The sequence below is a fragment of the Lampetra fluviatilis genome, chromosome 26 (assembly GCF_964198595.1).
Source record: "Lampetra fluviatilis chromosome 26, kcLamFluv1.1, whole genome shotgun sequence".
Lineage (NCBI taxonomy): Eukaryota > Metazoa > Chordata > Hyperoartia > Petromyzontiformes > Petromyzontidae > Lampetra > Lampetra fluviatilis.
The window spans coordinates 2,889,527-2,917,356 of NC_136300.1; the positions used below are offsets into that span (position 1 = coordinate 2,889,527).

Consider the following 27,830-nt stretch of genomic DNA (forward strand, 5'->3'; position numbering starts at 1 on the left):
CGCGCCAACCCATGTGCTGCACTGTAAAGCAGACGCGGAAGATTCTTGCAAACGTGCGTCGCATCGCGAGCTCGAAGAATCGGCACTGGTCGACACATCTGTCCACCCGCAGTTTGTTAACAGGCAGAGTGCTCGCCACAAATGAACCACAACGTAGAACTTCACGCCACCTCCACTGATCCCGTCAAGAACGTCACGCCAACTCCGCTCATGGTCGCAGCGGCGGATTTTGTGGCTCGCTCATCGCAAACAAAGACGGCGGTCACCGCATCGGATGCGCTTATGAGGCCGTCTGGAACGCTCTCCCCCTTCCGATGTTCGGAAGCCGCTGAGGTTATGCACTTTTAAATCATCCGGATTGAAAGCTCATTTCTTTAAAACCGCACTTTGTGTTTAGCTCGTTGTACTTCCCCCCGCACCTCCGATTGGCACGGTTGGCGAGGTACGGTGCGAAAGAAGTCCAGCACATAACCACACCGTGCATACATACAAACACACAATGACAAATTAGTTGAGCATGGTCGCAAGAACCTTGCGTTGCGATGTCGCACATGTCGCGTCTCGTTGCGTGCCATGCAACGCGACGCGTGTCGGAGCACGATCCGTTTGTCAATCCTATGCGGAATTCCTCCACGCCGTGTCAGTCACGTAGGGGGGGGGGGGGTGTTTGACCATACTTCACCGCGCTGGTCAAGGTGGGTTGGTGAGTGGGGGGGGGGGCGAATACCGGTACAGATATTACTCGCTACTGATGTTAGCCGTGGCCGGTAATCAAAGTCATCGTGCTAAGAATTGCACCGTTCACACAACAACGCACTTAATATACCTACTATTATTATTACTACATGTTTTAATCATCGGATGCGGGTATCGCGAGATGAAGAATCGATATCACTTGATGCATCGATGCACGGTTACCGCTCGCTCACTCCTTTATCGCGACGCGACGTGATACGCACGGACGTGTGTGTGTGCACGTGTGTGTGTGCGTGTTTGTGTGCACGTGTGTGTGTGTGTGCACGTGTGTGTGTATGTGCACGTGTGTGTGTGTGTGCACGTGTGTGTGTGCGTGTTTGTGTGCACGTGTGTGTGTGTGTGTTTGTGTGCACGTGTGTGTGTGTGTGCACGTGTGTGTGTGTGCGTGTTTGTGTGCACGTGTGTGTGTTTGTGTGCACGTGTGTGTGTGTGCGCGTGTGTGTGTGCACGTGTGTGTGTGCGCGTGTGTGTGTGCACGTGTGTGTGTGCACGTGTGTGTGTGTGCACGTGTGTGTGTGTGCGCGCACATGCGCAGCCGCGTGCCCACAAAAGCCGGCCACGTGCATGTAGGGACATGCAGAAAGGTCCCCCTCTGGGCGATGACTCGCATCTCAATTAAGGCAAGCAGCGTAACATCTCATCGTCTCAGAGGCATTCGCGTGCGGGTATGAACCGTGCAGGAACGTGAGCAGTAGCAGCAGCAGCGTCAGCCAGCCCACGTGTCTGCTCTGTCTCCACACCGCCGCCACCACCACCGCCATTGCCTCCTTAACATCACTACCGCCACAAAATAAGACAAAGATCCCCTAGTTGCCTTAACAGACTGTTGGGGCAAGTGCTGTTAGCGAGCACCGATGAAGGCCGGCACGGCACACGGGGGGAGGGGGAGGAGGAGGTGGTGGGTGGGGTGGGTGGTCAACACCTCGCCCGGCCGCCTTTGTCTCCCCAGTGGCGATGCTTACACACATTGCACCAGATGCTCATTTGAGGCTAAGTAGACCTACACACACACACGAGCACGCAGGGGTGAAGTGGGATTTTCAGCTCCAGGTGCGGTGCGGAATACATCACTCTCTGTCGACGGGTGTTTAAACATTCACGTGGTGCTGGGAGGGAGGCGCATATTGACGTTATGCAATTTACATTAAAGGCATCTGTTGATTGACAAGTGTGGCAAGATGGACTGCACGTATCCCCAGAGAAATATGAGCGCAATATAAAATACACACGGATGCATATGTATGTGTGTGTATACATACGTATACATATTAAACATACAGCGATCCCCTGTATAGCCTTAACATAATGTTTGGACAGTTTGCGAGCAGGTATTTATGCCGAAACGGCATCGGAGGGGGAGGTGGTGACAGGATCACGCCCGGCCGCCGTTGTATTCCTAGTGGCGATGTTTTACACATAACGCCAAGCACTCATTTGAGGCTGAGTCGACCTTGAGGACGCCCAGGCCTGGTTCAGATGATGGTCACTGGTGTTGGCGGTGAGCGGGAATCGAACTCGTGTCCCCGGGGTCGTAACGCAACGCGCTAACCGCTACACTACCGCTCCCCACTTTGAGCAAATGCAAAGATCCCCCGTGTAGCCTTAACAGACTGTTGGGACAAGTGCTGTGAGGGAGCACCTACACACACCCTGAAACTAATGTATGCGTGCATGAGCATAGCTACACACACGCATGCTCATATACACAGACACGCACACACACGGATGTAGCACACAAGCGTTCAGCCTTGTACAGTCCACTAGCTTAAAAGAACTGTGTTGTCATATTATCATTTAGGCCACCATCTCAAATATGTAATAAAATGTGGCCGTCCCAGCAGACACCAGCGAAACAAAGACACACAACTGTCGACCAGATTCATCCTCATTAGGGCTCATCAGCATAGTACAATCATCAATGATCCTTGCTGTCATATGCCTCTGGGAGCTTCGTATATGGATAGGGCTTGTATCCTCGACACTGTGGGGACACGTTAGCTTTCCATTAGCTTGCCAACAATAATCCAAATCTCTAAATACCCTAAGAGGTTTCTCACCATTTACAGATTTGAATTAAACATGCACTCATATACAAAGACAAAGACCCCCCGTATAGTCTTTACAAACTGTTGGGGCAAGTGCTGTTAGCGAGCATCTATGAAGGCCGGAACGGCACAGGAGGGGGTGGTTGGCCAGCACCACGCCCGACCGCCTTTGTCTCTCCAGTGGAAATGTTTGCACACCGCATCAGGTACTCATTTGAGGCTGAGTCGACCTAGAGGAGGCCCAGGAATGGTTCAGATAATCGTCACTGGTGTTGGTCGTGAGCGAGAATTGAATTCGCGTCGCTGGGTTCGTAGCGCAGCGTAGCGCGAACCGCTACACGCACAGACGCACACTCATGCTCACACACACTCACCTACACGTGCATAAGCACACACGTTTGTGCTGCACAGACATCGGCGAGCTCTTACAAGCTTTGGAAATATTGTTGGTGAGATTTAAATCGTAAATCATTTCATTCCTCACTCATGGCTCCCCACGTCTCACGAAGTCACATGACCCAGCAGCAAGGAGCGGGCGACTCGGTGGAGGGGGGAGGGGCACATCACCATGCACCACAGAAATCACCCTGGACGGCTCATGGGATCTCGAAGGCTAAGCAGGCGTGCGTCTGGCTAGTGTTTGAATGGGCCACCACCGGGGTGTTGGAGGCGATCGGGCGACGGGAGTGGTGGGCAGCAGATGGCAGCGCTGATTGTTTTCTCGCTCGTTCGCCACGCGTGGTGATGTTTTCTCCAGGTTCTCCGGTTTCCTCCAACGAAGCCACGGTGGCTAGGAGATGTTACCGCCCTCGCCTGGTATGCAGGAGGTCGTGGGATCGATCCCGATCTTGACGCCTGCTGTGTATGTGGAGTTTGCGTGTCTCTCTCCCCGTTGTCGCGTAGATTTTTCTCGGGTCGTCCGGGTTTTCCCTCCACATTTATAAAAGTGCATTTAGCATATTTGGTTGCTAGAGACTTCCACGTAATAAGCCACTTCGTTGAGATATCATTTTGTGGCCAGCTCGCTTCTAAAAAAATGAGCTATATAGCTCAGCGGGCTTTTGCCTTGAAGGTAAAGTTAAGAAGCAAAACTCTCACGTATGGCTTTTTCGTCAAACAACCCAACGTTGGACGCTTGCAACAGAGCCATGCGATTTAACGAGAGGCTCTGCTGTATAATTGTCGTCGTCGGTAATTAATTCAAGGTGGGGAGAAACAACGTCGTGGTTCGCCGCCTTGTGCGGTGGTGACGCACGCCCTGCGATCCAGCACTGTGGAGGCAGCGAGAGTTGGTGAATCTCACAGACGTTGCCAAACTCACTTGCCCGCGGGCGTTGTATGGGTCGCTTCTACCCCTCGCTCGCCAGCAGAAGGCGGTACGGCAACAGATGCGGACTGCCCACCTGCTCCGTCTGTGTGGGGGATGGAGTGGTCGCCCCCTCCCCCCCCCCACACACGCGTGGGGGTTTTCTCTGGGTGCTTCCGTTTCCTCCCGCACGTAAACGCTCGTTAATTGGCCGATAACACCTCTCTATATATATAGAGAGAGGATCGCAGATCTCGGGCAATTCTTGTTGCCTTCCTGATTATCTGTGGTTCCCCCTCGCGCCTAGTTGAGGTGTTCTTTCTTCGCTAATCACCTCTGTTGTGCGTGTTACAAGTTGACATGTAAAATAATCACTATTATTATTACTATGACCCTACACTGAGGTCAGTTGGAATCCCAGCCAGAGGTAACATCAGTGGGGAAGTGACAGATTAACCGATCCTGCGATGGCCAGTGTTATCGATTACACTATGTAACACGATTTTTGATCCTGGGTAGTAAGTGTTATTTTCTAATTGCTTATGCCTCGAACGTATAGAAAAATGGCTATTATTCCCCACAAACTTTGCTTTTGTGACCAGGACTTTACGTGAAAGAATGACACAAATTGCACACGTTTTCTCATTGAAAATTGGTACATTTCAAAATATCACTATCCTGGTCACAAAAGCACAATTTGTTGGAAATAATAGCCATTTTCTGTACTTTTGAGGCATAAGCAATTCGTAAATAACACTTACTACCCAGGACCAAAAAAAAAAAAAAATTTCTTACACAGTGTTATTAATGGGGTGGATTATTAACTTTTCTTTTGTGTCCTGGTCACAAAAGCAAAGTTTGTGGGGAGTAATAATAGCCATGCTCTATACTTTTGAGGCATGAGCAATTGCAAAATAACACTTACTGCCCAGGAACAAAAAATATATATTTTTGTTACACAGTGTTATTACATTTCATAACGTAAGTCTGATTATTCTTTGGGTCTTTCGGTAAAATCACGTAGATAGAAAGAATGATAACAATAAAATGACACGAAAAATTTCAATTATTTCTATCTACGTGACTTTACGGAAAGACCCAAAGAATTAGAATTCCTGCAGTCACGAAAGCTTTAAGTCAAGATGTAGGTATGATTATTGTATTTTATCAGTTGAGAAACGAAATTTGACACTATACAAAGACAAAGATCCCCCGTGTAGGCGATACAGGCTGCTGGGGCATGTGCCGTGAGTGAGCACACAGGACGGCCAGCAGAACACACCATTCCCGGCCGCCTTTGTCTCCCGAGCGCTGATCTTGATGCATCACATCATCGACTCGCTGAAGGCGACATTGACCACAGAGAGACCCAGGACCGGTTCGCCGGGTTTGCAGCGCAGGGCGCCAACCATCACCACCCCCGCTGCCCACAGCAGACAAAGATCCCCTGTATAGCCTGAACAGACTGTTTGGGCAAGCGCTGTTCGTGAGTAGTATCCTTTGAAGTTCAGCACGGCACACAAAGAGACGCACAAAGACAGACACACACAAACAGACACAATATATTCCCATTAGCCGGCAGTGAGGCTGGTAAGACGCAAATGTTCTTCAAGCCCTTCGTGGCCAGTGCTCCACGTGTATGAGAACGGAGGGTTGGATGGAGATGGTGGTGGTTGGGGCAGCAGACAAGCGTGAACGCACCCTCACATGCCCTGTGAAACGCGGTGTGTGTATAATACATTGTCGCAGAGCGGTGTTTTTCCAACGGTAAGATGAAACAAATTATACGGCTGAGATAAATTCGAGATGGCGGCGTAGATTTGCAGACCCCCCCCCCCCAACCATCAGCGCCCCCCCCTCCCTCGAACAAAAACCCATCTAGCCCGATAGGGCGAGCAGGCTGCCTCTGATACCGGGCTGATAATTGCGTGGGGAGAAGACATTTCCAAGCCCGGTGGAGGAATGGTCCCTAGTGGCGTCCTGGCAGGGGGCAGGGTGAGAGAGAAGCGAGAGAGAGAGAGGGGGAGAGAGAAAGAGAGGGGGGGGCGGTATATGGGGGGGGGTGGAATGTTCCGGATTCCTGGTATGGAGGGAACGATGCGAGTTTAAAATCTCCAAGCCCTACCCGGCCCCGACCCGGCCTCAACCCGGCCCCGTTGCGCAGGCCCCTGTCGGAGCGAGCGATGTCCGACGTTTTGCTCCACGTGCTGAGGAAGAAGAAAAAGAAGAAGAGGAAGCTGAAGACGAGGAAGCTCCCGGTCATCTGAATGTATCTCAAGACGGACGGACACCGAGAGAAGAACAGGGAGACAGATGAGTCGACGACCAGACAGGCAGGCAGACGGAGAGAGATGGACAGATGCCCGGCTGGAAGGAATGCAACACACGTGTGGAATCTACACGGCACCGATATGGAATTACATTTCCAGACGGAAGGACGTACAGACAGCCGGACAGACAGACACGTGGGCAATGACGCGCGACGTTTCACTTCGCGTGCTTAACAAGAAGCTCCAGGCACACGGGCCGAAACGTCGGACGTCGGAGAGCGAGGAGCGCTGTTGCGACCGCCGCTAACCGCACTGTGAATTCCACGAATACGCTGAACATCGATCGATCCTCGCGGGCTCCCGAGAGAAAGTGGGGGGGGGGGGGGTGGGCCCATCATTTTCTTAAACAAAGTAAATAAATGTTGAGTTCGAGAGATTAAGGTAGATCAGCAATGGATTTAAATTCAGGTGGAGTTGCAAATGGAATGAAAATTGAAAAATGAAAAACGCCATGCCCACCTCTAAGCTCCGCTTAAAGGTGGAGGTTGCTGAATGGGATTTGTGCTGCTTACCGAGGTGTGATTACAGACTGGGCGAGTCAAACTCTTAAAATCACATTTGGTAATTTTCCCTGCTGCTTTATACAGATAAGACGCACAAATCAACAAGACAGCGATACAGACTGACCGACTCAGGGGGGGGGGGGGGGGGTAGGCCGGGAGATAGACAGGGAAAGGCGAGGTGGCGGACGTTCACATGGACAGAGGTGCAGATGGACAGTTAGTTAGAATGAGAAGACAAGTACATCTTCTTGGTTCTTTCGGTAAAGCCACGTAGCTCTGGCTTCACCTGAGGACGGCTGCTTGTGTTGTGGCCGAAACGTCGTGAGATTTTTATTTTATGTTTTATTTTTATTATTTTATTATTTCCCTTCTACGTGCCTTTACCGAAAGAACCAAGAAGATGAATCCCTGCAGTCACGAAAGCTTTAAATCGAAATTTACAATTGGGATGTTCTATAGCATCCAAATGCAACTGCGCACTGCCAGATGGACAGATGCCTGGTTGGAATGAATTGCAATACATGTTGGATTCATGCAGCGGATCAATACAAGTGCGTCTCTGCACGCAAGGGCGGACTTGAGAGATACAGTAGTTGGACGGCTCAACGGACAGGCAGACAAAAGGGACACCCGACTGGAAAGAACACACCGCAAATACAATCTCGAGTCACCCAGCTTCCAACGCAACCGCAACTTAAGGCGAAGGGACGTACGCGCAGACAAACGCACACAGATGGATGTATGACAGGTTGGCAGATTGGTACATTGCTTTGTGTGTGTGTGTATGAAATGCTGCAGGTGATAAACAATGTGGAATTAAAGTGAAGGCACCAGAAGCTGTTTTCAGCAGCCACACGGAGCGTGCGCGGCAATGCGATGTCTTGGCATCCTCAATACCCCAGCCTCCGAATCCATCTGTTGCCTCCCAAGACAACTCTGAACCACACACTAAGCTGCACACGCTGAACATTGCTTGCCGATTTCACCAGGGTACTGCTGCCGTTGTTCAAGGCACTCGAACGGCGTAATCGTGGTAATAGTCCCTTTCATTTTCAGCCGGAACGGTCCCGAACGCCGTCTCGGGAACGATTTTTGTCACGTAAAAAAATCCATCCCACCATATTGTCATCATTGATCACGAGGACATGTCCTCATTGTGACTCCGCATTACTGTAAACCCGCTCATATGATTGTGTGAATACAGAGCGCAATGATATAGGATTGTTACTATGAGGCGTACCGTGTATGGGTAGTGCCTTACGCCGTCAATCCCTACTCCGAGGCTGACTAACAGCGTTCCCCAAAAATATCGGGTGAGAGATGAAGCCTCGATAATGACGGCCCTTTGTTAATCTAGTCCGTGTCGGTCACTGGATGCTGCTGACCCACTTGACCACGCTGGTCAGTGCGAGTTGGTGAAACAAGGGGGTGGGGGGGGGGGGTGAGTGGAATAGCCCAGGATTGGTTCAGATACCACTGATCTTGTTAGCCGACGGCTGGGGATCAAACCTAGGTGGCTCGGTCTCGCAGCGCGGTAACCGCTGCACCAACACGGGCATCGTAAGAGGACACTAACCTAAACCGCATGACCTCAACTACTGTCCTCGTTGTCGTCGGCCATGACCAATCCACTGCTGGATGAAGGCCTCACCAAGCTCTCGCGACGCTGTGCGGTGGTGCGATGTGGCAATCCGTGCAGCTGCTGCACGTGGGTTGCTACCCACTGCAACTCGATTGCTGCTGCAACTAACCCGTGCAATGCAGAGCACACGAGATACAGACATGAATAATTTTCTCTCGTGCTATAGACTGCGATGGCAAGTGTCATTAGCGAGTGCCTATTAAGGCCAGTCTGGCACTTAACTTCAGCGGACACTCACGCACAGCACAGGAATAGACGTTTTCCTTCTTCTCGTGCACAATGTTAATGCAGTGTTAATACCAATTCCTTACTTGTGAAAAGAAGCATTGGTGGTTTCTCGTTGTTTAATCAATTTATTTTATTTACCTGTACGCGTACAGTATTTAAAAGCTTGCTTCGAATTACACTAAGAAACTAAGAATAGCGCGCACTGATGGAGAGTCACGATCGTGGATCGTGTTCGACACGGAGCACTTCTCGCCGGGGCATCTCAAGAGCGCTTTTGCGTCGCATTTCGTCTCAACGCGATTTGATGGGGGGAACCCCCAGCAGCAGCTGTCCCTGTGAGCACGCGGTGACTCGCGCAAAATCGGGCATTAGTCTGGCATAGAGGGGACGATGATTGCGATCGCAGTGCAGTGTCCACATTGAGTTGGATTCGGATCAGGAAACACGAAAGCAAGCGGAGTTGTGCGATCACGTGACCGTTCCTGGGGGGGGGGTGTGGTCGCGCGTGGACGAGATCGGTGACAGAATGGCAGCCAGAAAAGATCATCTCGCCCCCCCCCCCCCCGAGAGTATTCCCACCGTGGAGATGGAGCGATAAGATGGAGTTCACGCGCGAGGCAGAGATGGGTCGTGGCATCGCGCGATCGCAAGGAAATGCCAACGGGTGTCCCCCACCCCCATCCCCGGGGGGGGGGGGGGCAGTGGTGTGGGGGAGATTTATTTTATCCAGCAGTGGATATAACACGGGCCCGTGACGCTCGTGCGCTTGGAGGAACACGCAAAAACATTTTAAAAGGTCACGCATTACGAGCGCACGGAACGAACGTAAAGGATTGACATCGGTCCGCTCACGTAAAAACCGCGCGCGGCGCGTCACCCAATATGCCGCTGGCTAAAAGGGAGCCGGCTGCCCTGCCAACGACGATCAGCGTCAAAATGTCGTAACCCGGATCACAGGTGCGGCTCACGTGCCCAGGTGAACGGCGACAGCGCCAGTGGCCCGTTCGATAGCGGGCCAACGTATCGGGGTGTTTTTGTTTGTGTTAAACCAATTGCGGCGGAAGGCATTGGCGCTCTTCCCGAGCTGATTCAGCTTCAACGCTTCGCAAATCTGTTCACATCCTCCTCCACCCCCCCCACCACACCAAACGCGTCGCCATTGCCCAGCGGCGGAACAGACGGCGCAGGTGCGACCACGCGGCGCCGGGGGCGTGCCTCTGTTCCGCTGTCATCGTTACGGCCAAAGCGGCCGTCCGTTGTTGCTGGTCCCGCAGGAAGAGAGAGACAGAGATAGGCAGGGAGTGGGAGGGAGAGGGATGGAGGGAGATAGAGGGAGGGAATGAGGGAGGGAGGGAGAGGGAGGGAGAGGGATGGAGAGAGATGGAGGGAGGGAATGAGGGAGGGAGAGGGAGGGAGAAAGACACACAGAGAGAAAGGGAAGGAGAGATACAGAGAGAGGTAGGGAGAGGGAGGGAGAGGGATGGAGGGAGATGGAGGGAGGGAATGGGAGAGAGAGGGAGGGAAAAAGACACAGAGAGAGAGAGGGGAGGAGAGATACAGAAAGAGGGAGGGAGTGGAGAGGACAGGACGAGTGAGTCAAGGTGAGCGTGGCAGGTCAAGGCTGCCTTCCCCGGGTCCACAGACGCCTGGGGCGTGGGCGGGCGAGCGAGGTGTGGGCAGACGCCCTCGGCGAGGCGACGGGGGGGAGCGTGCGGGGCCAGGAGGTGAGGCCAGACGAGAGAACCGTCTGCGGGACAACGTCACCGTTGTTTTGGTAGCCCGCGGTCGGTTTGCTCTGTGGCAGGCAACGGTGAGTGAGAGGCATCTGTGGCCCTGTGCGTGTGGTTCTCGGTAAATGCTGTGCTCCACGTCTGATGGGGACGGGCGGAGTATTATAGCAGGGGGGGGGGGGGGTTCACCCTGTTAGCGAATGTCCCTGTTTCGTGTGAGCTTCGCCGTTGATAATTGCAGCTTTACTTTGCGAGAGTTTACATTGGTTCCTCCACGAGTCAGTCACAGCTCTCAGTTTAGTCGTTTTCACGTAAGGGCTCCTTCAAGCCAGAAATAAAACCACAAAGACCTATGACATCGATGAAGAGTTATGTAAAGGCGATGCCCTGTGAGTTAGGTTAACAAACAACAAAAAGCTTCCGAAGAATGTAACCGCGTTATTTTAGACATTTGAAAACTCTATTCCCATTCCTGGAGTTTTTTTTTTTAGTTGAGACTTGGGAATAGTTTTGAATCGTGGGTGAAAAAAAAGCAATCATTGTAACGATGTGGGAGTAAAATGTATTTGAGGCACGGTCAAATTTCAATGTGAATTTAATATTCTTTTTGTAAGTACGTTAACACCGGATTCATTAGTATTATTGTTTTTGGGTTGGATCGAAAAAGTTCACTGTGTGTCGTAAAGCCCCCTCCATCCGACACAGCCATTCAACGAAAAGTTATCACGTGAACAAATGTGCCCCTTGATTACCAAGGGCACCACACCTAAGAACCAGGGGCACCACACCTGAGAACCAGGGGCACCACACCTGAGAACCAGGGGGACCACACCTGAGAACCAGGGATAAAACTTAACTTGTCATCATTTTGGGTACTGGCAAAAAAAAGTTGCCATCGATAACAAAAAAAAACCCATTCCGTTGCACGTCCCCCGCGTGCAAAATGCAGTCGCGAGAAAGTCTGTGACGTCCACCGCTTGAGAGACGACCCTGGACCCCACTCCAGCACCGCAGCCACAGCCCTCCCGACGGAAACACCACCCCACACCACCCCACGTCACGCCACCCCACACCACAGCACGTCACACCACACCACCCCACACCACCCCACACCACCCCACAACCACGCCACCCCACATTACACCACGTCACACCACGCCACCCCACACCACACCACCCCACAACCACGCCACACCACCCCACGCCACACCACCCCACACCACACCACGCCACACCACCCCACACCACCCCACACCACAACAACGCCAAACCACCTCACACCATCCCACAACCACGCCACACCACCCTACGCCACACCACCCCACGCCACACCACCCCACACCACCCCACACCACCCCACACCACAACAACGCCACACCACCCCACACCACCCCACACCACCCCACTCGACACCACACCGTGCCGGCAGTTGGAGACAGCCGCACCGAAATAAAGTGGGGGTGGGGGTGGGGGAGGGGGGGTAACATAGACAAATATTCCCCGTATAGCCTTCAACAGACTATTGGGGCAAGTGCCGTTAGCGAGTAGCACCTATGAAGGCCGGCACGGCACACGAGGGGGTGGGTGGCCAACACCACGGCCGGCCGCCTTTGTCTCCCGAGTGGCGATGTTTACACACCGCACCAGGTACTAGTTTGTGGCTGAGTCGACCAAGTGGAGGTCCAGGACCGGTCTTCATAAGCGTCCTCATCGTCACCAGCCACGATCTGTTCGCTGCCAAACGAAGGCTTCCGCACCCTGTCCCCATCGCGCACGGCTCTGTGATGTTACCACCCACGTGAGCAAATCTCATTTCTCCATCTCCGCGGTGACCCTTGATTATATAATACAACACATTTTCCCAGCCATTGTTTGTTAAGTATTACTGTTATTATTATTATTATTACCACTACGTGTAATTACCCCCACACGTCATTGTGTTTGTTCACCCCAATCGTCGTGCTCACGGGCACCATTGCATTTTGCCTTACAGGTCACTGACGCGAGCAGTAAAACATGTGCCGCTGTCAATTTCTCTCCGCAGCGTCGGGGAGAATCGCTGTCATTCTCGCCAGCTCGCGGGCCGGCCTCGGAGCGAGTGAACGAGCGATCGAACGAGCGGGCGGGCGATCGAGCCAGACGAGACGAAGGCGAGCGAGGAGGCTCCGAGTGAGAGCGGCGTGCGTCGAGGGGGCGGTGGGGGAGGTGGCCGCCATGGGGCGCGTGTCTCGAGGGATGCCCGCTCGCCGCGCCTTCCTGTGGCTCGTGGCGGCCGGGGCAGCCGCCCTTCTACTCGCCGTCTACAGGCAGAGGCGGCACGGCCCCACGGAGCACCATCCAGGAAGTGAGCGGACCCGCACTCATTCAGCCAGCGGCAACTGCGCGGTGGCTCTCCGTTATTGAACGGTCCGACGGCGTTTATAATTATTCTTCTTTTTTATATCCTTTATATTAAGTTCACTTGCTTGCTTGCTTGCGCGCTTACGACCGTGCAAATCTTTTGGTCGTTTTTTAACCCACTTCATGTGATCCAATCGAGCTGACATTTTGCACACAGACTCGTTGTGCGTGACAATTTATTTTCGTGAAAATTTTTTGTCCAAAATTTTACACTTTTTAGGAAAAAATAAATTATATTTAATTACCAATTGTTTAATGGTGGCAGGCAATCATCTGACGCATAGGTGGCAGCTATCTCAAGCCAGAGGACGAGAGGACTCTAGCCGCCACGCATATAAAGGATTTATAGTGAAAAACTTTGTTTTTACGGGTTAATTTTTTGTTGTTGAAACCACCGTCGTCGTCGTCACAATCCAGCGGCAGCCGCAGCTCCATTCGCAAACACTCATTTATTTATTCGTTCGCCGTTTAAATAATGTTTTCCCAGAATTGCTATCGGCATCTTGGCATGGGATGAAGAATGCATTCAGATCTCTCAGGGCGGGGCAAACTATCGCGGAAGGGGATATCACTGAGCTACCTCTGAGATGAATTTCAAGTGACCTCTGGTGCGCCCGTCAAAGGGCAGCTCTGGTGTAAGAGCAGACATCCGTCATCACGTGATTCTCGCGAGCGATTGCGACCAACGAATCACTCAATTCAACGTTTTGGTCCGACCTCCAGGTCAGGTCACGCACTCTCAAAAATCAAACTTGAAATTTTTGAAACGGGATTTTGTTTTCGCCGAATGTTTTTGTAGCAATGCTCATCCTCGCCCAGCTCCGATGTATCAACTATATTTCAACATTTGTTTTGTTTTACCAGCTAAAGCCGACTGAGCAGTGTAGCTCTTTGTCAAAAGCGACCTGGCCACAAATGATAGCTCAAGGAAGTGGCTTATCGGGTGTAAATGTACAGCAACCAAAACTCTAAACGCGTGACGTTGATTCCAAACGTGGTGGGAAAACCGGAGAAACCGGAGATAAATCCACGCGCGACCACGTGGAGAGAGACACGCAAACTCAAAATATACAGGCGTCAGAGTCGGAATCGAACCCACCACCTCCTGCATGGCAGGATGTTCCGTTCACGTTCTGTCGTAATGTGCACCGATGCCAACTTTATTGAGGGCGATTTTGGGAACGTAAAATAGAGATTTATTGATTGATTGAGGCGAGGGAGATAAGATCTCGCCACCGTGGCACCCTGGTTAATAAGTGGAATGACAAACATCGTTCAATAAATCACAAACACATTCACAAGAGATGTCACCGTGCTCGCAGATGCATCGCGTGCTGTGCTCAGCGTGTTGTTTCCGCGCGATGTCTGACGTTTCGCTCCACGTCCTGGGAGCTTCTGGAGGAACCGAATATCAAAAAAACTTGAAAATCGTCCCGGGGCGTGTGGGAGTGAAACGTCGGACAACACGCGATATAACCCAAAGGCACAACGGATAGCTATAGAGCACAACCGCGAAAACCCAGGCAGCTGGTACATTTGGACAGTGGCCACTGATTGCATGCGACGCCAGAGAGCCATGGAGCTGCTTTTTGTCTTCAGTTTGCCGTCCTTCCCCTGCACTTCCAAATTAGCGCGGTTGGCAACGTACGGTGCGAAAGAAGTCCAACGTACGTATGCACATACTCAGTCGCCAATGAACGTGAACCACCGCGCTAGCTGCAGTCATCACCGCAGCGACTTTGTGTCTCGTCATCGAACAAAGGCGACGGTCGCCGCTTCATCGCGCAGCTCTTTCAGGTGGCGCTTCTGCGGCCGTCTGGAACGCTCTCCCCCTTCCGATCTTGGGACGCCGGCGGAGCTGTGTGCACTTTTACATCATCATCGAGATTGACAAACTCATTCGTTTGAAACTGCTTTGTGTGCGTTAGTTTGCTGTCCTTCCCCGGGACATCCGATTAGCGCGGTGGGCCACGTGCGGTGCGTAAGGAGTTCAACGTGCACACGAGACTGCTGTTCACTTCACAATAATAGACGTGTCCGTTGATGGCTCACCGTAGAAACTGTGGCAACAGCGATGGGAATTGAACCTCCCTCTCCCCCCCAACAGACTCTGTGCAAATCGGCCCAGTGGCGAGCGAACGGTCGGCACACCACACACACCACACATACCACATACACCGCACACACCACACACACCACACACACACCACACACACCACACACACCACACACACCACAAACACACCACACACCGTACACACCACACACACCACACACACACACCACACACACCACACACACCACACACACCACACACACCACAAACACACCACACACCGTACACACCACACACACCGCACACACCGCACACACACCACACACCACACACACCGCACACACACCACACACACCGCACACACACCACACACACACCACACACACACCACATACACCGCACACACCGCACACACCGCACACACACCACACACACACCACACACACACCACATACACCACACACACACCACATACACACACCACATACACCACACACACCGCACACACACCACACACACACCACACACACACCACACACACACCACACACACCACACAGGCACTGCACTCTCCCGCTCGCACACACGCTTGGGAATTCAGCGCTCACGCTCGTGCGTGCCGCAGAGTGGGGGGTTGAGAAGGGGGCAGCAGAGTGGGGGGTTGAGAAGGGGCAGCAGAGTGGGGGGTTGAGAAGGGGCAGCAGAGCGGGGTCGAGAAGGGGGCAGCAGAGTGGGGGGTTGAGAAGGGGCAGCAGAGTGGGGGGTTGAGAAGGGGGCAGCAGAGTGGGGGGTTGAGAAGGGGGCAGCAGAGTGGGGGGTTGAGAAGGGGGCAGCAGAGTGGGGGGTTGAGAAGGGGGCAGCAGAGTGGGGGGTTGAGAAGGGGGCAGCAGAGTGGGGGGTTGAGAAGGGGCAGCAGAGTGGGGGGTTGAGAAGGGGGCAGCAGAGTGGGGGGTTGAGAAGGGGCAGCAGAGTGGGGGGTTGAGAAGGGGGCAGCAGAGTGGGGGGTTGAGAAGGGGGCAGCAGAGTGGGGGGTTGAGAAAGGGCAGCAGAGTGGGGGGTTGAGAAGGGGGCAGCAGAGTGGGGGGTTGAGAAGGGGGCAGCAGAGTGGGGGGTTGAGAAGGGGCAGCAGAGCGGGGTCGAGAAGGGGGCGGCAGAGTGGGGGGTTGAGAAGGGGGCAGCAGAGTGGGGGGTTGAGAAGGGGGCAGCAGAGTGGGGGTTGAGGAGGGGGCAGCAGAGTGGGGGGTTGAGGAGGGGGCAGCAGAGTGGGGGTTGAGGAGGGGGCAGCAGAGTGGGGGGTTGAGAAGGGGGCAGCAGAGTGGGGGGTTGAGAAGGGGGCAGCAGAGTGGGGGGTTGAGGAGGGGGCAGCAGAGTGGGGGGTAGAGAAGGGGGCAGCAGAGTGGGGGGTTGAGAAGGGGCAGCAGAGTGGGGTCGAGAAGGGGGCAGCAGGCAAGCCGTGGGGGGGGGGGAGGGGCTGGAATACCTCTCAACGTTCACTTTAACAAAGCACTCGATGTATTTCTGACGTTAACCGGCGAATATTCCCACGTGTCCGGCCACTGGACGGCAGGGAAGCGATCGGCCTCCTTGCGACGGTGGCCCCAGGGGTAACGGGGCGCTTGAGCCGGCGTCGCTGAGACCCTTGGGTTCCAATCTGGGTGGAGTGAGTTGACGGTTTCAGCCCCGTAACCAAAATGACTGTTCACGAATTCGCTTAAAATGTGGCTTCTGCCAGCTCTGAGATTTTTGAATGATAAATTAAAGGTGCTTTGCTTGATGTGACAGACAATTCGCATGGCACGGAGACGCCGTGCCCCCTGGCGTAGATATACAGCGGCTGATTGAGGTGACTGCAGAAGTACTTCTGAGACATCAACTTCCCGAGCCAACACCGGATCCTGTACCGGTTGCTGCAGAATTCCGAACGTAAATGTGCAGCAAAATTGAATAATAACCGGTGGGGTGGGAGGCGGGCGGGCGGGCGGGCGGGCGGGGGGGATGTGTGGTGTGGCCAATGAAAGAGACAAGATGCGTCTTGCATTGTTGACATTCATCTGCTTCACGTCGAGACCGAGTTGACTCGTCGCGGTTGGCCCTGCAGCTCACGTCCATGCCACGCAGCGTGGTGGTCCGGCATTGCCATCGAGCGTGCGGCTGCTGCCACTGCGCCTCCGATAAGCACGGTTGTGGCTACCCACGGTGCGAATGAAGTTCAACATACAGCACCTGCAACTGCACCAGGGCCCGTGGGCCGGAGGGTCCCCACAGGCCCCGGGCCACACAGGGAGGGGGGTAAATAGGACCCGGGGAGGGGTGCTCTGGGCGTTCCTCGTCACCGCTACGCCACTCAGACCACCAGTCGACTGACACGGTGACTCTGTAGATGCACGCGGAGACCCGCGGAGACTTTACACAGCACGTGGCAAGGCTGGCACAGGACTCATGAACCTAGGTCGGACCCAGTGGTGCAATTATTGTTTGTGTAGTCGGTGCCTCTGCACTGTGGGAGGGGGGGGGGTGGGCGCAGTGGGGGGCAGGCAGGCGCTTGACTATGAAGATTGAGGGGGGGAGACGGACAGAGGGTCCAAATGAATGCCCTGCACCAGGGCACGTGGTTAGCCTCACCTTGTCGCCCGCCGCCGCTGTGGTGGTTGTGGTGGTGCGGTATTGCTTAACATTTCACGAGGCGGACGCGTGTGATGCGAAGACAAATACGACGATAACAGCCGATAGGTTTGTGTCGCGGTGGATTTGCCCTGAGCCCCATTCCTCTGGGGATTGAAGATGTTTGAATAGCAGTGCATTTCATATGCAGGGGAAAGCTAAAGCTGGCCTTGAGCAAAAAAAAAATACCCGCTCGCCTCCCGATAATAATCAACTTGGTAAACAAAACCAAAAGCTGAGCTAACCCTCTCCGGATACGACACTCATTTATATTTTAGGTGTTTTTTTTCTCCCCTACTTTCATATATTTATGATAAGCTTATTAAATGCTAACAAGGGCTAAAATGTTGGTTTATCTGTGCATTGTTAAGCAGAGCTGTCATGGAGATGTTTTGAAATGACCTCATGCAGCGGATCTTTTGAATTTGCTTGGTGCATTATGAACAGACGCAACCATTAAGATGCAAGACATGTAGAGACAAAGACCCCCCGTGTAGCCTTCAACAGACGGTTGGGGCAAGGGCTGCTAGCGAGCAACAATTAATGCCGGCATGACACAGGATGGAGCGAGTGGCCATCATCATGCCCAGCCGCCTTTGTCTCCCGAGTAGCGATGTTTACACACCGCACCAGGTACTCATCGGAGAGCTGAGCCGACCTAGGGGAGGCCCAGGACAAGTTCAGATAATCGTCACTGCTGTTAGCCGTGAAAGCTAATCGATCTTGAATGATAAGACGCTTCACCACCACTCCCCATATACAAGCGTACACGCGTACACAACATATGTGCGTACATATAATCTGGTTTCAACGAGAAACGATCTACATGTTGACGTGGCTGGCGTGTTACTTTGACAGCAATCTTCTCACACGTGCCTTTTTTTGTTTTAATTAACGTGCCAATCACATCATGCAAATATAATTTATCCCCCGCGAGCAACAATTTGCAAGAGAAAGGCAATCTAATCCCAAAGAAACATTATCACCGTGATTACAAAATGAAATTACTTAAGAAACGATTAACACATCTCAAAGCATTGTACTTTTTTTTGTTCGAATCGTACTTTTTCTCATATCAAGTATTATATATCAATCTTGATTTGAAGCTTTCGTGACTGCAGGAATCCATACTCTTTGGTTATTTCGGGAAAGTCACGTAGGTAGAAAAATAAAATTTAAAATAATATATCACGACATTTCGATCGCAACACAAGCGGTCGTCCTCAGGCGGAAAATATACATCGTCATCCTACGTTGTCATCCTACGTCGTCATCCTACGTCATCATCCTACGTCGTCCCACGTTCCCCCACATTCCCGTTCGGCCCCACAGTGACGACCGCGGCGCCCCTTACGAGATAACAAGCAGTGGGGGGCGGGGAGGTGGGGGGAGTGTGACCCGCTGCCCGGCTAAGACTTGACACAGCTCCGCCCGCCACCGGGGCGATATTGCGTCATTTGTCACCATTACACTCTGCCTGCTGCCCCCCCCCACGCGACTCTCTCACCTCGCGACGCCTTAGCGCGCTGCCCCCCCCCTCCCGCGCCGTTCAACCTCTGATCGGACCGCGCCGCCACCGCCGTCGTTACCACGCCGAGGCCAGCCCCTTGCACTCTGAGCAAATGTGGGGGGGGGTGGAGCAAGGGGTGCCTTGCTTCCCCTCCCCACCGCCCCCCGTTAGCTAAAGCTACGAGCTGGGGGAGGGGGGGCCTTGACATGCACCATGAGATATGTTTTCAACCAGGGCGTAGAAGAACGACGGCTATTATGTAACGACGTGATTAGGCGCGAGCAGCCGCGATACGCTGTGTGTAGCCAAGGTGCGACCGTGCCAGGCAAACCAAATATTGGAGCACCACCTGATCGATTTCCGCACCCGCTGGGGCTGATAAAGTCGTCACCAGGCCACCTGAGCCTTTTTTTTTGCTCGAGCGGGTGCAGTTTACGGAGCTCGCAGGCCGGTGCAACTGCACGGGTCGGAAAGATCCTGGGGAATTGGGCTGAGCACCCTCCACTGCCACCCATTGAACTTCTCGTTTAAGGTCCCATGCCGGCCGAGCGCTGGCCAGTGAAAGATTGGCTGTCCGAGTCGGCCTGTGTTCAGCGAAGAGCCTGTGTCAGTCAAGAAGCTGTGTTAGCGAGGAGAGTGGGTCACTAACAAAAAAAAACCTGTGACAGTGATGAACCTCTGTCAGTGATGAGGCCGTGTAAGTGAACTCCGTCCGTGCCGGAATGCGCATGAATCTAGCTCCACGCACACCCACGGATGTCTTTTATTTTCTCTTTTTATGCAAAACCCTTCAACCAATGCCCCCTTTAAAATGTAGCACATTCACGTGACCAATCACGTCTCGCTCTCCTTCTGCCAAGCGCGAACTGGGAGAGAGAAAACATTTCTGCAGTTTCCAAGTCATATTATTAACACGTGGCAGTCCGGCTTAGGTTTCCCCCAAGTCAGATTTACCAAATAGATATATATATACCAGAGCCAACAAATGTGATGGGTTCTTTTTTCTTCCCCCTTTTTATTCTTCTTATTTGTCACTGCTTGTTTGTTCCCTCGCCCACAGGAATCCCCACGCACCTGGCGCGGTGTCCGCTCACCGCGCCGTGATTAATGGGTCTGATTACGCACCGCGGATTCGGCACCCCAACCCCCTTCCCGCCCACGGGTCCCCTTATCTCTGGCACGGAGAATTTGTCCCGAGACATAAATTGAAGTTGTAACCGGGCCGTGCCTTAAACCTCGACCGTGCCAGGCAGCACTCAAACGCGGCGATAATAATAATAATAATAATGCCTGCCTCGTAATTTTTCTTTTTTGCGAGCGACTAAAAAATTGATTAATGAAGGCAGGGGCTGACGCTGATGCAGCCCATTTAAAGGAGGGTCATTAATTATCCATGAGTGACGCTTTATCATGCGCTGCCGTGCGCGGCGCCCTCTTCCCCGTAATTGTTTTATTTCTTGCGGACCGGGATGTCTTTTTTTTTGTTGCTATTCCAAAAGCGCCCCCTCAAGGATTCTGCGTCCCCTCGCTCGTGTGCATTGTCTGAGATCTCCGACTCGTTCGTGCGCCACCATTCCTGGAGCCATCGGGCAATTGCACCCCCCCCCGTCCCCATCAACATCCGAATAGTAAACGGGTGTGTTTTTTTTTTACTGAACACTTTCTCGACGCCAAATTGTTCGCAAAATGTTTTATTGACTTGCGTGCTATTGCTAACTTTGAAGTCACATGTCCGGTTGTTGTTTATTTTCTTCAAGCTCGCCGTCTGCTGGCTACAACCAAGCGGTCTCCTGGCCATGCAGCGTTCCTTCCAACCGACGTGGTTATCCCTGACAATCACAGATTCATTTCAGCCACGGCTGTCCGAGGCTGAGTTTTGGAAAAGGGGTCGCCGTTGTTAGGGGGGAAGGGGGGGGGGTCATGGTTTTGCGAGCCCCTGAAATTATTCCAGGATGAATGTAGCCCCCCCCCCCCCTGCTCGCTGTGTCCAGGGACAGAACTCCCGTTGCTGGGCTCATAGCTCAGTGCAATAACCACCACCACCACGCCACCACCTCACCCCCTTGTTATCTCTGCATGTACCCATATTACTCACTCACGCGCTCGCGCGCACACAAGCCCCAGGCATGTGTAAGTGGGACGAACGCAGGCACGTTGCATTACTCTCTTTTTTTTTCTTCTTCTTCTTGCCCAGTTAAATGCAAATGCGTTCACAACACGAACGTGAGACGGGTGGACTCTCTTCCATTATGAGCTGTCAAGGCCGTCCTTTCGCGGAGATCGGCGCGCTCGCCGAATGAAGACACTTGTGGGCGTTCGAGAAGGGGGATACGTTTGGCATGAAGGTTACAAACAGGGCGTGCACACACAGCGCGCGGCAGCAGCAGCAGCGGAGGCAACAGCATCCCCGTTACGGGTTATAGATTCTGCGCGTGCAAAATTAACAGCTCGGAGCAGCGAGATGGGGTAGGGCTTTAGATCAATGTCAAAACTATTATTTATACGCGGGATGTGCACGCGCGCAAAAAAAAAAAACAGGGACGCGGGAGACAAAACGAGGGAAGGGCGACTGCGGTTTATTTTTATTTTTACGAGCGGGATTTGTTTCGCGGACTCGAGCGGCGAGCCTCGCAGCGGCAACCTGCCACGTGTTTGTGCTTTCGGTACCGCGAGAGCACGGAGATTTCTCCCATTTTTCACGAGGAATAAATTTGACACTGATAACATTCCACACGGAGCATTGGTGGAGAGGGGGGGGCTAATTGTATAGGGTGAAGGGCGCGGAACCGGTATGAATTCAGAACAGGAGGTCAGAGTGATATCTGTGCGCGTATTTATTTATTTCCCCTCGTTTGGTTTGGGGTCGTCGGGGAGAAATAATTCTGGGTAAAAGCTATTTCTGTACGGTGAGTACCCTTGGTGTTTGTGCCATGTCCTGCGTACGCATTGATGTGAATGCATGCGCTAGCTGTAAAGTACGCGTGGGTCTTTAAGAATTATTCCGATGAGTCCTTGTGAGATGCTGGTGAGTGCTTTTGGCCAGGATTTGGCTCATTTCTGTCCGAGGTGGCTGTCACTATATTATCCTTTGGAATGCGTCTGTTTAAAATCCTCCCGGGTATCGCTGCTTAAATCCGAAACAACCGGCGCCAGGCTATAATTTTAATAAGCAATGTTTCTAAGCTCGCATTTGGAAGCCTCGATGTGATATCGCTCAGGCACCAATTACATTCGACACGCAATGACAAATCGGATTCGCCGATTAAAAAAATTGATCCGAGCGCTCACGATCAAATCACAAATGCAAGGATCGACTCCCGATCTTAATAATTTATGAGCAACGGTACTGTGTCACAATGCGTAGCGGCGATGGATAAATCCCAACGCTCTGGGTTTGCATCCCAGCCACGGCGAATATTCGTGTGCGGGTGATATGTGAACTGCAACACCCCATCCAACCCTTAGCCAAACCGGCGTGAGACCAGCGTGGTGAAGTATGGTCAAACCACCGCCCCATGACTGACGCGGAAGTGGACTTACCAAGGAAATCGCGGCACATTAGAATTATCCCCACCTTGCCATCCTTCCAAAAACTGGTGTCACGTCGCATCGGATTAAATACATTTTGTTGATTTCACATCTAGGCTGCCAAATGAGGATGACACGTTAAATTATTACATCGTTTAAAAATGGTCCGGAGAACATTTATGCCAAATTGTCCTGAACAACTAAAACATCTGCATTGTTGCCTGTATCATACGTGATGTACATACATCGAGATAATCCCTGTATATATGTAGTCATTGTTCACACGCACGTTGGAATATACACGTACGAATGTCGATACTATGGTGCGCGTGTATCTCTGGTCTCCACCTCGAGTGCTCCAATGCTTCGCTTTGCAAAATAATTTTAAAGGTCAGCCGCGCCCATTCTGGCTGTTCCGAAAAATTGAAGTGGCCAGCACCCATCGTTATTCATAAACTCAGATGTCCACGGTGGCTTTTCGTGCGAGCGAACCGGAGGGCCTCAACAAAGCCCCACGCTTTACGAGGGGAAAACATTTAAAATCTCCGCACAGACAGATTCCGGAATCCTTTGCCATTCTGCCATCTCCTGACCACTCCATAGCCTAATCCCACAACCGCCTGGCATTCCCAGCCATGTACAAACCAAAGCTTTAAACATTTTTTCAAAAATCCCTGCTTAGCTTCCAAAATCTGACGAAATCGTGACGCATTCGGCATGGGGATTTGGCCACGGGCAAAGAGGGTGGGTTGGTCGCGGTTCAGCAACCGCGGATTTGCGCTAAAGTTTTCATCTCTGCGGGCACACAAAACCATCGTCGGGTCCGGAGCAGCTAAGCTGGATTGGGGCACACAGATGAATAGATGAATATATATATTATATACACTCGCGCAAGAAAATAAACCCGGATGGTCCCGAGGGCATGCCTCTCGTGTGTGTACGCGTGTGACTGTGCGCATGAATAATTTACTGCCGTATTGATATTATTGACTTAAGGAGATTGAGTCCCCGGAAATCAAGAGCGTTGGATTATGTTGGTCGCCATCGTCGTCACGTGTTGCGGCCCGCGATGTTGTGAATTTATTTTTCCCATTATGAGTAAGTGTAATTATTATTAATAGGCATGTAATGATTCACCTTCCCCCACCCCCTCAACACCACTCAGCTATTCCAGCGAAGATATGACTCGTATCTAAGCTGCGCGTGTTTCGCGTGTTGTACTGCACGGTTCTCCGACGTAGTTTCGGATCGCGCCCGCGTGTTGCTCTTGGGAATGCAGTCCGACGTTTCGCTCCGCGTGCTGGGAGCTTCTTCGGGGAACTAAATTGAGCAGATTTCGATTTAAAGCTTTCGTGACTGCAGGGATTCATCTTCTTGGTTCTTTCGGTAAAGTCACGTAGAAGGGAAATAATAAAATAATAAAAATAAAACATAATAAAATTTCGATTTAAAGCTTTCGTGACTGCAGGGATGCATCTTCTTGGTTCTTTCGGTAAAGTCACGTAGAAGGGAAGTAATAAAATAATTAAAATAAAACATAAAATAATTCTCACGACGTTTCGGCCACAACGCAAGCAGCCGTCCTCAGGTGAAAACCAGGTCTGTCGAGGCGACAGCGTCTGAATGGTTTTCACCTGAGGACGGCTGCTTGCGTTGTGGCCGAAACGTCGTGAGAATTATTTTATTATGTTTTATTTTTATTATTTTATTACTTCCCTTCTACGTGACTTTACCGAAAGAACCAAGAAGATCAATTGAGCAGCTCACGCTCTCCCTGGATTGGAGAGGAGTGCCAACTGTTGCTGGTGAGGCCGGTTTTTTTGTCCATCTGGCAACAGCACCAGCAGGAGGAATCCGATGAGCTCCCAAGCTTTTTTTTCCCACAGATGTCCAGTAGTGGCGGGTCAGCAAAGCTACAGGAGCAAATAATAATAAAAAACAACGATAGGAGTGCAACGATAGTGAACACGGTAAGCAAGTCACGAAATATAAATACGTAATAAACGCACTTATTATGTAAGTTCGAATCGTCGAGATTGGACAAGGCAGCAAATACAACGACAAAGCAGTCCCAGACCACACCAATAAAACACCACACAGCAATAGTCCCTGAATAAAATGGCACATTGAACTATCGACACGACACTGGCAAGGATCAAAGTTACAAATCTAATTTTCCAAAACGTGGCCGCTGTATCCAGCACTCATCTCCTGCGTGAGAAAGGGCTGTCAAGACCGACAAGCGATTTGCTGGCCAGACACCCAAAAGGGGAAATGAGGTTTAGACGTCCTCGCCTTAGAGGAGACGCACAATGGTGATGGCACGGGGATGGAGAGCTACAGAATAAACGATCCTACTCTCGTTGCTGCCGTCTATTCGACTTCAACTTAAAACATTTTGTTTTATTTTAGCAGCTAAGAAGGGCTCACTGAGATATATACACTGTAGCTCTTTTACAGAAGCGACCAGGCCCACGAATAACAGCTTAACGAGGACCCGGAGAAAAATCCACGCGACCATTGTGGAGAGAGACACCGCAAACTCTAAATATACAGCAGCAAGCGGTAGGGTCGAGATCGAATCCACGACCTCTTGTATACCAGGCGAGGTAGTCAACATCCCCTATCCACCGTGATGATGATGATGATGATGAGAGGGATACACGCAAACTCCAAATATACAGCAGCAAGCGGCAGGGTCAAGATCGAATCCACTACCTTCTGTATACCAGGCGAGGTAGTTAACATCCTCTAGCCACCGTGATGATGATGATGATGAGAGGGATACACGCAAACTCTAAATATACGGCAGCAAGCGGCAGGGTCGAGATCGAACCCACGACCTCTTGTATACCAGGCGAGGTAGTCAACATCCCCTATCCACCGTGATGATGATGATGATGAGAGGGATACACGCAAACTCCAAATATACAGCAGCAAGCGGCAGGGTCAAGATCGAATGCACTACCTTCTGTATACCAGGCGAGGTAGTTAACATCCCCTAGCCACCGTGATGATGATGATGAGAGGGATACACGCAAACTCTAAATATACGGCAGCAAGCGGCAGGGTCGAGATCGAATCCACGACCTCTTGTATACCAGGCGAGGTAGTCAACATCCCCTATCCACCGTGATGATGATGATGATGATGAGAGGGATACACGCAAACTCCAAATATACAGCAGCAAGCGGCAGGGTCAAGATCGAATGCACTACCTTCTGTATACCAGGCGAGGTAGTTAACATCCCCTAGCCACCGTGATGATGATGATGATGATGAGAGAGAGAGACACGCAAACTCCAAAAATACAGCAGCAGTCGGCAGGGTCGAGATCGAATCCACGACCTCCTGTACCCCAGGCGAGGTGGTTAACATCTCTTAGCCACCGCGGCGTCTACCACCCTAAACACGGCCTCCTCGCCACCTTCACCGGGCAAGACCTAAAGGCGCACGCTCTCAGGACCACCACCAACACGATAGACATCGACGACAGCCGTCACAGCTGGTCACGTGGCAGTCGTCACCACCTGTGCCAGCAGCCGCTGTAGACGCGGGTGATTTCAGCAGCCGCCATGGCACTCACACCGGGGCTTCTCGGAAAATTGACAAAGCCAGACACGTCCCCGATGTACGAGCCTAAACAGCTGGGCACATTCCACTCAGGCCGATGGAAAAAAAGGAATAGAACCCATACTCATGCTTGGTCTCAGAGGACAAGGAAGGACAGCCGCTAATTGTTTCTCGAACAATTGTAAGTAATTGCCCAAAGAGCCAACACGGACCGGCAGTCACGCAAATCAGTTTACTGGTACCGGCCGTAACCTCAACACCACGGCCACCGCGTTGGAACTATCAGGCGACCAGGCGGCTGGAAAAGAAAACCGAAGCCGGATTGAAGAACCCGAAGCCAGAGTCGAACGAGTTCTATTAAAATAAAAAGTAAAAATTAAAGTCCCTGAACTCTGCACGGAGAGAGCAAAGCTCCTCCAGAACCGAGGGTGCCTCAAATCCAAACAGCATGCAGACCGCCGCAATAAACATAAACCCCCGCAGTGAATGCGGTAAGCTTGCCACGCGCTTTCCTGTTCAAAGGACCATGCGCACGTCTCATGGACGAAGGGGAAATTAAAGACACGAGCCACAGTAGTGCGACTGGAGGCAATGCAAGCCGAGCTATGGACCGTATCGTAAACCACTGAATTCTGCGCTCGTTTGACACAGCAATAGCAATAAACAGCACAAACTTTCTCCCGAAGTCCTCTCCGCTGGATAGCAGCCCTCGCCACTGGCATTTAGCCAGTGGACGGATTGCCATACGGGCCTATTTTAGCCTCGCAGCAACGCAGAAAATATTCAGTGGCAGATTAAACCTTGGTAAGCAGCCACCAGCGAATGCATTATCGCGATGCGTGTTGAATGGACCTACTTATAGATTCGCAAGCCTTGTGTATCAGCCAGCTTGTGTCAAAACTCTGTCAGCCTTTTAGTAACAATACAATAATAATATGCAGGAATAAATAATAGATTAATTCTTCATGGGTGTGAGAATATCACGTGCGCGCATGGAATAGAGAGAGAGAGAGCGCGCGAGAGAGATGGAAATGTCTCATTATAGCTGGCTACACGCCAAGCCTATAAGCACTTTGTTTGGAAATCCAGATTCGACAAAGCAGGTGTGTGAAAAATGTATTCTTTTCATTTTCACCGGAGCGAAACGGTACGAGAGGAGAAACAGACGTGAATATATTAAATAGCGTTAGAGTGGAGATAGCCAGCGAAGGTTTGATTACGTCACCCGTCTAAAAGCCCCCTCGCTCGCCCTGACACAGTATCCACGCGTGATCACTATTGCACGGTGGGGGTGGTGGCGGTGGGGGTGGTGGTGGCGGTGGGGGTGGTGGCGGTGGGGGTGGTGGCGGTGGGGGTGGTGGCGGTGGTGGTGGCGGTGGGGGTGGCGGCGGTGGTGGTGGCGGTGGGGGTGGTGGCGGTGGTGGTGGCGGTGGTGGTGGTGGCGGTGGTGGTGGCGGTGGGGGTGGTGGCGGTGGTGGTGGCGGTGGGGGTGGTGGCGGTGGTGGTGGCGGTGGTGGTGGCGGTGGAGGTGGTGGCGGTGGTGGTGGCGGTGGTGGTGGCGGT

The 27,830-nt window shown here is 52.2% G+C and overlaps 1 protein-coding gene across 1 annotated transcript in view; it reads left to right on the top strand.

The window, feature by feature from the left end:
• Positions 1-27,830, top strand: part of LOC144941963 (carbohydrate sulfotransferase 8-like) — a 111,876-nt gene that overhangs the window by 43,193 nt on the left and 40,853 nt on the right. Inside the window, exon 2 of the mRNA XM_078868524.1 lies at positions 12,585-12,884. Within this exon, the coding sequence (XP_078724650.1) occupies positions 12,755-12,884 (130 nt within the window). The 5' untranslated portion in view covers positions 12,585-12,754. The remainder of the gene's footprint in view (positions 1-12,584; positions 12,885-27,830) is intronic.